Source organism: Eublepharis macularius, chromosome 1, assembly GCF_028583425.1.
Source record: "Eublepharis macularius isolate TG4126 chromosome 1, MPM_Emac_v1.0, whole genome shotgun sequence".
NCBI classification, from domain to species: Eukaryota; Metazoa; Chordata; class Lepidosauria; order Squamata; family Eublepharidae; genus Eublepharis; species Eublepharis macularius.
Genome location: NC_072790.1, coordinates 154,941,825 through 154,957,452, shown reverse-complemented (window position 1 = coordinate 154,957,452; position 15,628 = coordinate 154,941,825). Strand labels below are relative to the sequence as shown.

Here is a 15,628-nt window from a genome sequence, read left to right as displayed (position 1 = left end):
CAAATTCAAATGCCAGTCCTTCCGGTATTTCCCGTCTATATCTGATTTTCAAGTCCTTTAACATTTGGACCAGCTCTCTGTATTTTTTCCGCTCCACCAACACCGATCTGGGCAATTCTTTCATGATTCTCACCACCTTCCCATCGACTTCTAATGGTTCTTGGAATTGTTTGCTTACAATTGTCTCTCTTATACTTCTGGTCGTAAATTGCACAATCATATCTCTTGGTAACTTCCTCTGTGCTGCAAATTTTGAATTAATTCTATATGCCACGTCCAGGAAAGCTGCAATCTCCTCCTCCTCTCTTCCCAGGTAGCCTGCCAAAATTTCTGAAATCTGTTCTTGGGCAGATTTTCCTGTAATCTCCGGAACTGCGCATTCTAAGTTGTTTTTCCATTTGTTTACATTCAGCTACAGCCATTCTTCCCTTCATTCCTCTCATCTCTGTTCTCTGCACGTCAGCTAGAGTGTCAACTGTGTTCTCTACTACATTTACTCTGCTGTGTAGCTTGCAGTTCGTTCTGTACTTGATCAATTTTCTTTGTGAGTTCTGCCATCTCCGATTTGAGTGCCTCTTTAAAGTCTTTAAAGTTCTCTAGCATCATTTCTTTTAACTCTTTATTTCCTTCTGAAACTTTTTTGTCCAAGTTTTCCAGCGCAGTTTGCCACTCCTTCTTTGACATCGTGGGGCTAGATCTACCTCGCTCCCATGAGTCCGCCCTTTACCTCAACTCCGTGGCACTAATTTACTCCTTTCTGTTATTTTTAAATGTCCCAGTTCAGCTTATTTTTTAAAAATTTATACTTGCGCGGTCCAAAATGTTGGGCGTCTTTTCTCTATGGTTTTATATTGAGGTAATCGCCCTTACCCTCATCCAAGATGGCCTACTTCCGTTTTCTTTGAAGCCACAGCTTTGCCCTTCTTCAAGATGGCGGCTCCCTACTTCCGCTTTTAGCAAACCGCTTCTCACCGGTCTCTCTATGATTTTGACGCACTTCCTGTTCCTCCTTCCTTCCCGGCAGTTCTCACGATGTTAAAACTTTCTCACAGTTCGTTATCTCCTCTTGGCCGCAGGTATGTAAACAATAATCAGTTTTCTGCGTTTATTTCTCTTTATAATGTCATTTTTTAAAAAATTTAACTTGCCGGAGTTCTCTCTTATATATAACAAGTCCCTTACAGTTTTTAAATCGTCTTAATCTCTTTACTCCTTTTTATAATCTGTCCTGTACTGAGAGATAGCAATCTTTACCTTCTTAGACATTTCTCTTGGGTTGTAATCGCTGCTTCAATTATCCGATCAATTCCAATTCCCTTCCTGATTTACTGAAGCTTGGGCATGTAGGTCTTATGCCAGAAACTGACTCCAGAGCCGCTGCAGAGATTTTAGCAAATCTTTCTTTGGGTGGGATCTCAAGAGTGGAAGGGGGCTCATTGTGTAGAACCCCCCTCACACCCGAGATCAACGCACCCTCAGGTTCTTGAGCGTACTTGCCTGTTCCCCGCCTGGGAACAGGGGGCTGTGGGCAGTTTGCGCCCCTCCAGCCTCCACAAACAACGGCACGGACAGCCCAGCTCTTTGAGCTGCGTTAGACCTCCATGAATCCCAAGCCGGAAGTCCATAACATCTTAAAATCTTAAGGGCCATTCCTGCCACCCCCCTTTAAGAGTGACGATGTAGATATTTTACAGACACCTACCTCTCTGACTTTTAGTAGCAAAGGCTTTTAGTCAGGAGCAGCTAGATCCCCAACAATCTAAATTAAGCACCAAGAAGGTATGATGGCTGGGAACTGATGCTGAAACAAAGGTAATGTGATATGAAGCTTGACTGGAGTGATCTCTACCCCCAACTCTCCACCTCACAGACTTAACCCAACTGGCTTCTTAAACAGTAACAGTAACTTTCACTTGCTCCTAGGGATAGTGGACTGAGGGAGTTCAGTAAAGAGGTTAGAATCCCCCCAGAAACTAGATTCTAAGACACCACAGTCTCCTAGCAAAGGATTTTTTTCAGCCCATTCCTCTGGAGGCAAAATCCTGCCTCCAGCGCTTTATGATTTCCACCTGTCCTTGCTCAAAATACAGAATCTGAGGGTCTCTCTAGACGTGCAGTTGTTTTTTTAAAAAGAGTTCGGTCCAGCTTTCCCAGAACCAACTTGGGCTTTGGCAGCCACACATCAGCTGTGAGGAATGGCTGTTTAAAAATAAAGAAGAGCTGCGGCAGGTCCCTTTAAACTGCCCAACCCCCAGCCCCCCTACCCCCCTGCCCCAGCCCCACACTTACCTTCCCGTGTGGCGCAGTGCCCTTCCTCTCCTCCTGGGAGGGGCGGGAAGGCTGTTTTCAGCCTCTTCCGCTGTCCTCGGGGACCCGCAGGGTGGCAGAAGAGGCCAAAAATCGCCTCCCTGCCCCTCAAATGGCTGCTGCATAGTAGTAGATTGCTACTACTTTGAACAATGTACGTTGCTCAGAAATTGAGTGCTCGGCAACTGTTTCATATTCTGCCCTGGCTCAGAGACTTCAACCATGCATTTTTCAAATAAAGGCATCTGTGATGCCATAATTTGTACATTTCAGTACTAAATCACCCTTATGAATATGGCCCAAACAAGACTTCTGTAAATGAATGTCCAGGAAAACCCGCCCCCCACAGGCTTTTCTGTGTTACCTTTCTTAGTGTTATATTTGTGAACATTCGTTTGTCCGATGCACAAGCTGTGTGTCCGGGGATGAGTTGTCCACACCCCCAAACTTGTCATGGCACACGGTACCTGCGAAAGGCATACAACCACCACAGCAGGTAGAGAGTGGGGGGATGCCAGGGCCTGGGGGAGCCATAGACAGGCAAGAAGGCAGCCCGTGGACACCAGGAGACCCAGGAGCAGCTGCAGACAAGCCCCAGACCTCTCCCCAGGCGCAAAGCACTGAAGGGCAAACCACATGTCTAAACAACCAAGTAGACAGTGCAGCTACACCCTAGCCAAGGTGGGGCGAGTCTGCTTACCTGAAGTCCCCAACAGGTCGCAGGGCACCGGGCATAGCCATGCTCAGATGGGGGCATGACAGGGTGTATATCTGTATATCTTAAAGTGACTATCTTAAAAGTGAATTTCATAAATAGGACACAACAGGAGTTTGCTGAGATACCACTATAACCACTGACCAACTCCTACCTTTTCCTAGGTTTGGCACAGCCCAGGGGCATTGTTAGGGGACTGTCCAGGGGTGATCCTCCCTAAATTCCCCATGGCCCCACCCCCATAGATAGTAGAGACCCCCCCCCATGATGTCAGCAAGCCCTGGTTCTTTTAGAGACCTAGCAGGGCTCATTTCAAGGGGGAACGCACCGGAACGGTGTTCCGGCAGTTCCCCCAAGTCAGGTGGCCCTGCCAACCTGATTTTAGGGCCGTGGCCTCGATTGGGGCCAAAATGGCATGAATTCAGGCCAAAACAGCCTGGATTGGGTCGATGCTGGGTGGGGGAACCTTCCCCTACCCGGCATGACTTGAGCCCGGCCATATCGTCCCCAATCCGGGCCAAAATGGGCCCCAAATGGCCATTTTCAGTCATTTTGGGCCCATTTCAGCCTCGATAAGGGCCAAAATGGCCAGGATTGGAGCCAAAATGGCCCAGATTGGGGTGGTGCTGGGTGGGGGAACCCTCTCTCACCCAGCACCAACCCGGTCCCAGCTGTTTTGGCCCCAATTCAGGCCAAAATGGGCCACAAAGTGGCCATTTTGGGCCCATTATGGCCCAGATTGGGGCTGAAACAGCCCATATCGGGCTGGTTCCAGGCAGGGAAAGCTTCCCCCACGCAGCACCAAGCTCATCCTGGCCATTTGGGCCCTTTTCTGGGCCGAAATGGGCCCAAAATGGCCATTTTGGGTTCGTTTCGGCTCTGGTAAGGGCCGATGTGGCCCAGATTCAGGCCAACACAGCCCCAATCAGGTTGGTTCTGGGTGGGGGAACCCTTCCCCACCTGGCACCAACCCGGTGCCCCAATCCATGCCCAAAGGGGCCGTTTTCGGCCCTTTGGGGCCCGGATCAGAGCCAAAACAGCCTGGACCGGGTTAGTGTCAGGCACCTGGCTCTGACCCAATCTGGGCCATTTTGGCCCTGATCTGGGCCTAAAAGTCTCAAAATGGCCATTTTTGGCCATTTTGGCCCCATTCCTGCTAGGATCAGGACCAGAATGGCCAGGATTGGGTCAGTGCTGGGTGTGGGAACCCTCCCAGTCTTTCCCTGCCTGGCACTGACCTGGTCCTGGCTGTTTCAGTCCTGATCCAGCCCCAAACGGGGCCCAAACGGCCATTTTTGGCCATTAGGGGCCCGTTTCAGCTGGAATCAGGACCAAAACTGCCAGGATTGGGTTGGTGCCTGGTGAGGCACCCCTCCCTTGCCCAGCACTTACCTGATCTGGGCTGTTTTGGGCCCAATCCAGGCCAAAACGTGCTCAAAATGGCCATTTTGAGCTATTTTGGGCCTGTTTTGGCCTGGATTGGGGCCAAAAGGACCCTCATCAGCCGCTGTCAAATAGGGGAACACTCCCCCCTCTGTCAGCAGCCAAATCCCGGCCATTTCAGCTTCATCAAGGGGTGTGACATATGCTAATAAGTTATGCTAATGAGTTCCTGCAGCTCTTTTTCTACGAAATGACGCCTGATACCTAGCATAGCAATGCCTCTGTCCCAGCCCCAGCCCCCTGCCCTAGAAATTGGAAAGTCCACTCCCCAATTAGAAGGCCCAACAATGAAAGAGACAGATATGTTACAATACACAGCAGAACTCATGAAAACAAGATCCAGCCAAAAGAGCAGGCAACCCCACTGAAGTGGCTGTGGACCATTACAACTGGTGAGAAATTGGTGATGCAAGATGAATACCATATAAAATCCTCTGAAGAAGGATTTTGTTTTCAGTAGTGAGCCAGCCACTCTTGTTTCAGTTTAGCTTTAACATACAGATCAACTGTAGCTCCAAAATAACACCATCATCCTGAGGAAGTGGAACTGCAATGAATGCAAGCAGAAATACATCCACACCCATGTGCAAAGCAAGCTGAAGAAGCCATTATTTGCTTCTTTAGAACTTGTTGACATGAGACTCAGTCACATGTTGGCTTAGAAGGGCTTTCCTCTATTCATTTTATGACAGTCACATGAAATAATCCTGCTTTTGAAACCTTTATCACTGATCGGAACTTGTCCATATTTGGGCCTAACAGAAAACTCAGAATCATTTCACATAGTCCATTTTACATTAAGAGATGTCTTTATCTAAATGGCCATGGAAAAATAATATATGATGATATAATACAATGAACACACTTCCTAAGAAGCTAGATCTTTTATGATTCAGAAGAATACAAGCAGAAATCTTGTATGAAATAGCATGTTTCCATCGGTATTTTTTCAAGGGATGTTGCTATACTATTTATACTGGCTTGGACCCACTGGAAGATTTCCACGTGTGCTAGGATTCTTGTGTAAGCAGAAGTGTGAAACAGTGCTAACCTGCATGAACCCACAACTCACACCTCCCAGTTCTGAGCTCTGACCCACAGCCACTCCAGAGTCAAGGCAGGCAGAATGTGGTTTGAGTTATTTGTAAGACTGGAAGCTCTCCCTTTCTCAAAGGCCACACTTCCCAAACTCTGTTCTGTTTCTGGGGTGTACCCATGCATAAGACATGAATTCCAGACTTCACCTTAATAAAAGATAAGTTTATTAATTAAGGAGAGTCTCCACAAAGCACTGTCTTCAGGCAACAAGCAATAAAACAAGAAATCCTTGCAGTTGCTAAATACTAAAACCTGTCTAAACTTAAAAGCTAGCTAACTAAGCATCTTTAGGTGGTTTCTGTAGTTGCATATCTCACTCATTCATCATATAGTTAGCCATCCCACTCACACTCGGTTGATTCAACACAGGGACATGCGAATGGTGATAAAATAGCATGGCGCTTTCAGCATCCAGCTTGCAGCTTCCTCATCATTTCTCTTGCTTCTAGCATCATCATAACTGAATGAACTAAGAAACCATATTTTCAGTGCTCACTGAATCACCCGGCAGCACAGGAACCAATCAGGGTTAAACTATTAATTGGCATCACAGCTATGAGAAATCTAGGGAGTAAAGACCAGAGCCCTCTTGAGAACAGTCCCTTCAAGGTCGAATCTCTAGGAAACCTAGAAACTGTCATGTAGGTGTTCCCAATCAGCTCTGGTAAACACATTCTTGTGCTAAGCCACAAATCCTTACAACACTTACAACTTGAACCAATGTTCAGCCATTTTCTTCTAAAGACCTGTTAGCAACTTCCACACATAACCCTTACACTAAGTTAAACATAGCACATCCTGATTGGTTTTTCTGCTTGAGCGAGACTGCAACCAATTCCTAGGCACTACTAGGTGTTGCACAAGATCTTGTGCAAGCAGAACTACAAGCTGTCCATTTAGGTTTCCACTTGCACATCATGGGATGTAAGCCATTGATCTTCCCTTATACTTAAAATAAATACAACAGATCTAACACATTTCAGGAATCTAAGAGAAAGGTGAAAGATATACTTTTAAAAGCTTGGTGTGTGACAATAATCAGGTAAACCATGACACATTCCTTCTTAATGCTATCATTATGCCATCTCACAAAACCTAAAGGTACATCATAGAGAGGGCAACATCCTGCCAATAATGTAAATAAAATCAATACAACAGTAGCGTAAAATAGCAATATAAAAGTCAATACAACAGTAGTGTAAAATAGCAATATAAAGGTCACAATAAAACAGTTTCAGTGGGGGCAGTTAGTAGGCACAATAAAACAGTTCCCGCAAAGATAACCCCCCAAATCAACTAAGCACCAACAAAACACAATATTACAGTTTACGGAATGCCTGGGTCAGGGGGCTAACGAAGAGAGCTTTTACCTTGGAGATGGTTGATCTTTAAGGTGCTACTGGACTCAACGCTTGGGTCAGGGCTGGCTCCAGGTTTTGGAGCCTTTGGAGAAGATGCCTTCAAGGACCCCCACCTACCAGACATGCTGCCCTCTCATTAGCACATACAACTCTCTTCAGGGCAGGAACAGAATGTGATTCTTTGCTAATCCTTTGAGTTGCTGGTAAGGCTAAAAGAAATGCAAGAGTCACTGGCTGGGAAGATTGTTCCATGCCACTGTGACATCAGAGTCTTCTATTCCTGATAGGAGTGGAGGGGCCAAGCATATCTGATCAATGGTAGCCCTATGCTGAGCTGGGAGTCACAGGAGACACCTCAGTCTGCTGACCCTTGATGCTTGGGAAAATAAAAAGGTATCTAAAATCTAAAAGATTTTATGGCAGGCAAACTGCAGAGGAGAGGGTATTCCACAACTAAGATGCCATCACAGAAAGGCTCTGCCTAATATTCTGAGAGGATTTAGTCCTCTGATATAAGTAATACTATATCAGCTTTTATGATATTCAGGAAAAATAGCTTACCTTCCCAGTGGAAAGGCTAATAATGTGTTGATCTTTTTCATTGGTGACAATCTCCATGATACTAAATAAATGCCCCATCAGTTTCCCCACTGGCTTGGTGTTGATGTTTGGATGCCACAAACGAAGGACTTTGTCCTCTCCTGCAAAGAGAAATTGTCCAGTTATGTAGCTTGTCCTTTTGGTTTGTGGAATATGATGAGTAACAAATTCCTTCTCTAATAACAACAACATGATGATATCTGGGCTGTATAACAAATTCAACAAACAATAGATCAAATTCTGAACATGGCTCCCATTTGTGGATCAAAAATTCTGCAAGGGGTAGGGCACCCACCCATGGATTTGGGGAATTGTTAGATTTGCAGAAAACTGGAGAACAAAAAAGTGACTTAAAAAAAAACTGCAACGCTGATGAAGTGGTATCAATGCTTGTGCAGATATTACCCAAAAAATGAAATCTCATGAAAATGTGGCATGGGATCTCACCTGTCCTTGGGGGAGGCAGGGGGGGCAGTGGTTGTATAGCATAGCAACTCCAATAAACCATCTAAGTAATCAAAGAAAACAATCAAGAAGGCCCTCAAGTAAAATGATAGCAAGCACTTGTTCTTCCTTCCTTCTTCTTCTCTGCCTTTAGGTAACAAAAAGGCAGACTACTAAGGGTGGGGCTATAGCTCAGTGAGATAGGGATGCCAGGCCTGTAGTCTCCATGAGCTGTTTGGGGGTGGGGTCTAGGGTTGCCAGTCGCCTGCGCCCAGTGGGGGATCCCCTGCTCTCACCCTCCACCCCCTGTCCCCACTTACCTGGCTGGTGGGGGGGGAATGTGCCTCCTGAGGCATGCTCACAGGTAGTGCTGCACACTCCTACATGCCACAGCGCCATGATTCACGCCCAATTGGGTCCAAATCGAGCCACTGCAGAGTGCAGCAGCCCTCCCATGCTCCACAGCAGCCTGATTTTGGCGGCTTTGGGTCCAGATTGAGCTGATTCGAGCCCAAACTGTGCCAAATCAGGCCTGATTCAGCCCCCTGCAGAGCGCTGGAAGCCAGCGCGATGATGTCACTTCCCAGAAGCAGCAAAGAAGAAGGGAGAAAAAGCAAGGTAGGCACCAGCTCCCATTTCAGTAAAAGACCTCCACCCCCTCTCCACTGCCTCTGCCTGTCACTATTCAGCTGGGAGGCAGGGGGGAAATACTCTGCTAAATGAAGTGGGAGAGACTGGCATTGCTTAGAGCCAAGCTACAAGTGACGAATCACGGAATGGCAAGTGAACAAGGAGGAATATACGTGAGTCTGTTCACTTGCCAGGCAAGTGTAATTCGTCACTTGTAGCTTGGCTGTTAGTGCAATGATATCATATGTGGTATGACCCAGGGACACCTCTTGCTGGGATCTCTGTAGTAGATTTGGTGCTACTGGACTTCTGTTTCGTTCAGCTGCAAAACATAGCAGGGATCCATAAGCACCTTGGAGGCTGAGCCCACAGATCAGTTCCAACCCTCTTCCCCTTCAAGTCTCTCAGGTGGCTGCTGTATGCAACTCACATGGGGAAAGGTAAGTGGTCCAAAGGGGGGCCCTTGCTGCTCTAGCCTGCTGCTGTAGCTAGATTTCCATATTCAACACTCTCCCACAACACTGCTGGGGTCCAATAAGCAATGCAGTTTGGCAGTGCTAGAGAGGGGGTGGAAGGTAGCTGCAGCCATGGCTGTAGCATGGAGAGTTTATAGTGCACCCTCCCTGCCCAATTCATGGATCAGCATGGTGGCCAATTAACTGGCCCATCTCACCCACCCCCTACTTTGTGGAGCCAGCACATCCACTCTGGGGCTGTGGCCTGCCTCTTGCCTCTTCCCATGTGGGACTGAGGCTAGGGTCATGGCGATGCTTTCCCAGTGTTATTTTCATTAGACCACACCCACTTGTGGGCCACCAAGCCTGCCCACCCCCTCTTAGGCCTCCAACCTCCCCTGTCATTATGGGTTAATAGGCTCACACATGCATATGACAAACATTACTGTGAGGACCAATGGGATACAACCAAAGGGTGGGGGGATATATGTAAACTGGAAAGGGGGTTGAAAAAATGAAGAAAATTAAATAACAGTCAAAAGATCCTTCATGAATGTATATAACATGTGTGCCTTACTTGAGTCTTCAATGTATTTGAACAGTTCATATTCCTTTGCAGGAAAGGAATACAAATCCTATAGTTACATCATTGTTTCTATAACCAACCAATGATAAAAATTATCACCTAGGTTTATTTACTGGATTGAATATATTTTACTTACCCCCAGTAACAACGATATTGGCTTTCACACAGTATGTGAAAGCATTGACTCCTCTTGGTACTGAAAAATCCCTGACAGGTCTGCAGTCATAAAGAAAGATGTGATCAATCTCTGATCATTCCAGTGCATATGTTTTGCTGTATCTTAGAACTGCCTTGAAAATTCTGAGCTCGCAGTAGGTGTTTTTGAATCAGGGCCCTCTGAATAAAATGTGCCTCTCTTCTGGCAGTGAGAGGGCAGTCAGTTGAGTGTCCTGCAAAGGACTCCTCCACTCTTGCTGCTGTCCCAGTGTGATCAGTCCATCTAGCCTCAGCCTTTTTAATAGCTGCTTATGATATGAAATTATAAGCCACTGAATCTAATGTGCTTCATGCTACACAAGCCAAACTGTCCAGCAAGGCAGAATGTTATCAGCTCCTGACTGGGAGGCTGAAATTAGAAATGGCCATGAACAGAAAAAAAACCCTCGAACATGATGTCCGTTGTTCATTGCCATCCACGAACAGGGACTCATGAACAACCACAAACATGGCTCTGTTCTCCAACATGTTCATGGTTAGCTGTTCGTGGGGGCCAGCAGTCTCTCCTCCAGCCATCATCCAAGTTTGGTTAAGATCCCTACTGCACCACTCCTAGAAACCTTACCTGAGCAGGCAGCAGGAAAGGTACTAATAATAAATAATAGCTTGGCCCAGAGCCTGGCAGCAGCCCTGGAACCTGAAGGGGTAGATCCATATCCCAACACACACACAGAAAATTCAAGCTCCAATGCACTCTCTATCAAAATATCAACAGTAACTGTCTCTCCCTCTCCACTGTCTGCAAACTAAGCCAGAGCTGGGAGCCCCCCTCCCCCCTGCTCTTTGCCCCCTTGTAGCAAATTTGGAGCTCCACACTTGAAAGGAAGACCTGCCTATCAAGCTAAATTGGGCTTAGATTGGGGTTTCCAGGGCAACAGCTGGAGTTTAGACAGAGTTTAGACAATCCCTGTCTAAGTTACCAAGGTCATAGATCCAGAGGAGTTAGCCGTGTTAGTCTGTAGTAGCAAAATCAAAAAGAGTCCAGTAGTACCTTTAAGACTAACCAATTTTATTGTAGCATAAGCTTTCGAGAATCACAGTTCTGACGAAGAGAACTGTGATTCTCGAAAGCTTATGCTACAATAAAATTGGTTAGTCTTAAAGGTGCTGCTGGACTCTTTTTGATTAAGTTACCAAGGGAATTGATTGCAGGTGCCAGACTGTCTGGCTTGATGAACAGCAAGACAAACTGCAATGAAAGAGGCTTGCAACGACCACCTGTTCATTTAGAATGGGGCCTCACCAGCAGCTTGTTCGCAAACAGCAGATTGGGCTGTTTGTGGCCTTTTTTTTATTCATATTGTTGTTTGTGCCCATCTCTAGCACGTGTCTATGCATGTATCAAGTAAATCAAATGCCGAGTGATTAGATACCATTGTCTTCTGCCTCCCCAAACTGAAATCGGGCAGATCCTTGACAAGAAAGATGCTTGTGAGTAACCTCCCCTCGGACATTCCAATCTCCTTTCTCCTCATTGATTAGATCCTGTCCCACAATTAAGGACCGTCAATCAGCTCTGATAAGTTTAACTTCTTCCTGGGAACACTTAATCAAAACTCTAAATTCATCAGCCAGCTTCTGGGGGGGGGGGCATGTAATTAACTATAGTTGTCACACCTTGGCAACACCAATCAAAGTACTCACACCTTTTGTCCTTCCCAGGAGACGATCATTAGGGTCCTTTGTCTCACTAACTGAAGCCCCAGGGTCTAATTTACCCTATAACTATTCTGGCTTTGTCCCAGCCAGCTTGTACATGCTCACTTGGATCCAAGTGCTGTGCCCTCAAAGTCTCTCTGAACCTCTCCTAGTTGAGAACACTGGCCATTTAAAGCCCTCTTCCTCCATGGACTACTCTACTCTGATTGGTAACTATCACCCAAAAATCCTGCAATCTCTTTCTGTTTTTCCTCACTGCTTTCCTAGGACTCTTGTGTGCTTGTGCAAACTGTTAATTTGCTTAATGTGAGCTTTTGTGAGTTACAGCTCACTTCTTCAGATGGTATCTGAAGAAGTGAGCTGTGACTCACAAAAGCTCATGCCCTACCACAAATTTTGTTAGTCTTATACATACTACTGGAATCTTACTTTTTTCTACTGCTACAGACAGGCTAACCTGGCTACCCATCTTGAAATAATTGTTGTTCGTCTTTCAGGTGCCGCTGAACTTTTGTTTTATTTTAGTACAATTGCCCAGTCAGATGTCAGTGCTAGTTCAGAGATGACATCAAAGTTATGTTCAGATTAGTATAGAGGCTGCATATATGAAATTTTATGGTTACTCTAAAACATATATTGCCGTAATGGTTACAAGAAAGATACTGGCATTTTTGGTAGTGTGCCCTACAAAGGAATTTGTAAAATGGGCAGTTGGCAGAATGATCTTTTTTGTCAGGCTCCAAATAGCTAATTTTCAGTGGGTACGAACTGCCTTTTGGAAGAGGAACACTGCTCTCATATATCAGTATTCCTTTAAGTAGCATTTCCAAACTGGCCAACCTGTAAGTGTGACTATCTAAATGAGATGTATGTTTTTAGTTGTTGTAACTTACAAGTTGTCCTCCAGTCTTTTCAGGTCATCCAGCACAAATGAATGAACACTGTCCAAAGAGCAGGACCCAAAACAATTCAAGGCTGGAATGTACTTAACTTTTACAACCCAGTCATCATGCAGCTTGCGTTTAATACTGCAGGATAAAAACAAAACAAAACTCACATTCATACAGAGCAGTAAATGAGCATCATTTTCTTTGCTGTGCTGATCTAACACCAAAACTGGGGTGCTTATCTTCAATTTTTTTTTAAAGATGGTATACATCATCATGTTTCCCTGAAGAACTCAGGATATGCAGTCCTTAAAAATTATCTGACAGACCTGTACTCTACCACCTACAAGGAAGGGCTCTTAAGGTGTGTGTGGCTATTTCTTTCTTGCTCCATTAAAAATCACGAATACCTGCACAGTTTGCACCAAATCCCACATGCTGTCTCAATGAAATTTCTATTTCTGTGTAATTTTGCATTCCTGCTAATGCCCTGTAAAATGGCTTTTAGTTTTACCATGATGACCTTTATTTGTCCTGTTCACAACTTTCAGTGAACTGATGAACAAACTATGTATACAGTACATACTTAATTTTTTAAATATGTGTACATGGAAGAACTCTCATGTTACATTCAATGCAAGTAAGGCTGAATGTGTCATTGAAACCACACATTTTCCTGGTTTCAACTGTAAGGTGAACACACATTGACTCTTTCTTACAAACAGATGTACCCATGCTCGTGAAGGATGTACACTTCTTGTTTCCTGTAACATATAGACAGGGCAACTAGGAAAGCCCATTGGAGCTTTGGAAATCTTCTTCCCAGCTTCATCTTTTGGGAGATTTTAAAGTATGCATCCATTGATTAAATGCACATTCACTAATATTTCTGTTTCTTATATGCCTCACTTCCAGGTGTGTATCTGTTTTAATGCCGTCAGGAATTATGGCCAGTGATTATAGTGAAATTCACTTATCAAATTTGTTTCTTTTTACATTAAAATATCTTGGATTAGAATTTTGAGACTTTTTTTCCTTTTAGGAGATTGGGGCTGGTCTGCACTTTCCTACCAGATAAGAGGCCTTGAACCACAGCTGCAAACCTGAAACAGCTTTGAAGGACAAAGCTTGACAGAGGTTGCTACCAGCCTCCTAGTTTGTTAGCACATGGTCTTATTGGGTTGGGGTGATGATGAGTTCTTTCCCCCTTCCCTTACCTGTGAAGACAGGCCACAGTGAGTCTGTCATCAGAAGGGTTTTTGGCCCTTCTGATTGGCCAGGAGTTTAGGCCAGCCATAGGCAGCTGGTCTTGAAAAGAGTTGTTTCTTCAGGATTGTAGGGAAGAATAAAGAAATAAGCAAGGTAGAAAAGGGGGCCTGTTCCTGCTTTTGCTCCTGTTCTTGAATGCTACGCCACTGGTGGATTCCTGCGCTAGCAACTTTTGTGCTTTTGTCTTTGGGACCTCTGGATTTAAGAGTTAAAGCTCCCTTTTGGACTCTGAAAGCTGCCGGAACAAGTTCAGGGACTTCTAGTGAATGTAGCCTAGCTTAAATAGTCTGTTGTATGGGTGTGCAGGAGGGGGTTGATTTGGGTTTCCCTCTTCGGGTTTACCCGAAGCGGGGGGAAATTTCGGAAATATCTTAATTCCAATATGGCAAGCCGCTTCGGAATTAAGGTACTTTACTCACTTCGGTATGCTCCATAAATATTCGGAGCGTACTGAAGCGAGGGGGGCAACTCCCCCCTATCCCCCAGGACAACCCTTCCACCCCCATCCCCCTGGGGAACCCCTTCATCCCCCATCACCTTATCTGGCGGGAGGGTCAACTGTGCTGCGGGCCACTGCCGCCACCGTGGCAGCGGCACAAGGCTGCTGCAACAGTCTGGAGGCTCCAGGCCACCACAGCCTCGTTCTGCCACCGCCTGAGCCTCCGGGGCATTGGGGAATGCCAGAGCTGCCTCCTCCAGCCCTTCCTGCCCCTCAAATGGCCACTGCAGTGCTGGCGCACCACGACCATTTGAGGGGCAGGAAGGGCTGGAGGAGGCAGCTCTGGCATTTCCCAACACCCTGCAGGCTCAGGCGGCGGCAGCTGCCGCCAAAAAGGTAGGTGGGGGTGGGTGGGTGCACCGTGACCATTTGAGGAGCAGGAAGGGCCAGAGGAGGCATTCCCCAACACCCCGCAGGCTCAGGCGGCGGCAGCTGCCGCCAACAAGGTAGGTGGGGGTGGGTGGGTGATGATGTTTAAAGGGCCCGGCAGGGCCCTTTAAACTCAGCTCCAAAGTTTTTGGAAAGCTTCAGAAAGGTTTGATTCGGGATTTCTGAATCAGGGCCAGCATGCTGGCCCCGATTTGGATATTCAGAATTTTTCCGGATCGGCTCCACTTCGGGTATTTTTACCCGAAGCAAATACCGAAGTGCACAGCCCTAGTCTGTTGTTGTTGCAATTTTCTTTAATAAATTCCTTTTCTTAATTTGGTATGGAGTTATTGAGAGTTTTGACTTCAATCCAAATCTAGCTCTTTGGCCATTTTGCCACATGCTACCCTGTTAGTTTGTTTTTGGACTCAACCTGCCGAGTGTCTACCTTGCAGGACTGACTTCCTGTTTAAAACCTGGTAGGGCTGAGAACTTGCCTCTCAGATCCACAGTAATAAGAATGTCAAAACAACTGGACTTACTGCTTGAATTTCTTAGAGTCTAAAACCTGGATATGCTTTTTCTTTTTAGACTTGGATTGTTTTAGCCCAAAGTCATCACTTGTCAAGGTGAACAAATTTACATATCCTCCATCATCTCCCATTAAGATATCATCTTTCACAAGCTGTTCTGTTGGATGGTAAACTGCACAAATGCAGAGTAGACAGTGTTCCATGGGTTTGATGATAAAACAAGTATCCTGTGAAATAAAGCAATGGATTTATTTGATGCTTTTACATGGATCCTATTAACTTACTAACAACAATCATTGGTTTCAAAGGCAAGCGGCTATACAGAAAATGACTATTAAAAACAGCTTAGTTGCATGCATATCTGCATATCTGCATCACAAACTTACAGTGCAATCATAAGCAGAGTTACTCTAGTCTAATGTGACTGAAATCAATGGGCTTAGACTAGAGTAACTCTTCTTAGGATTGCACCATGTAGCTGGTTTTATAGTTATTCCCTTTCCTTATGAGAAACCACACTGAAGCAAGGGACACTGTTGCAACTTAGCCCAACTGAA

General features: G+C 45.6%; 1 protein-coding gene across 1 annotated transcript in view; it reads right to left on the bottom strand.

The window, feature by feature from the left end:
• Window positions 1-15,628, bottom strand: part of WDR64 (WD repeat domain 64) — a 128,250-nt gene that overhangs the window by 58,260 nt on the left and 54,362 nt on the right. Inside the window, exons 7-10 of the mRNA XM_054972133.1 lie at window positions 15,081-15,298; window positions 12,408-12,542; window positions 9,776-9,855; window positions 7,486-7,625 (exon numbers count right to left, since the gene is read on the bottom strand). Coding sequence (XP_054828108.1) covers window positions 7,486-7,625; window positions 9,776-9,855; window positions 12,408-12,542; window positions 15,081-15,298 — 573 coding nt within the window. The remainder of the gene's footprint in view (window positions 1-7,485; window positions 7,626-9,775; window positions 9,856-12,407; window positions 12,543-15,080; window positions 15,299-15,628) is intronic.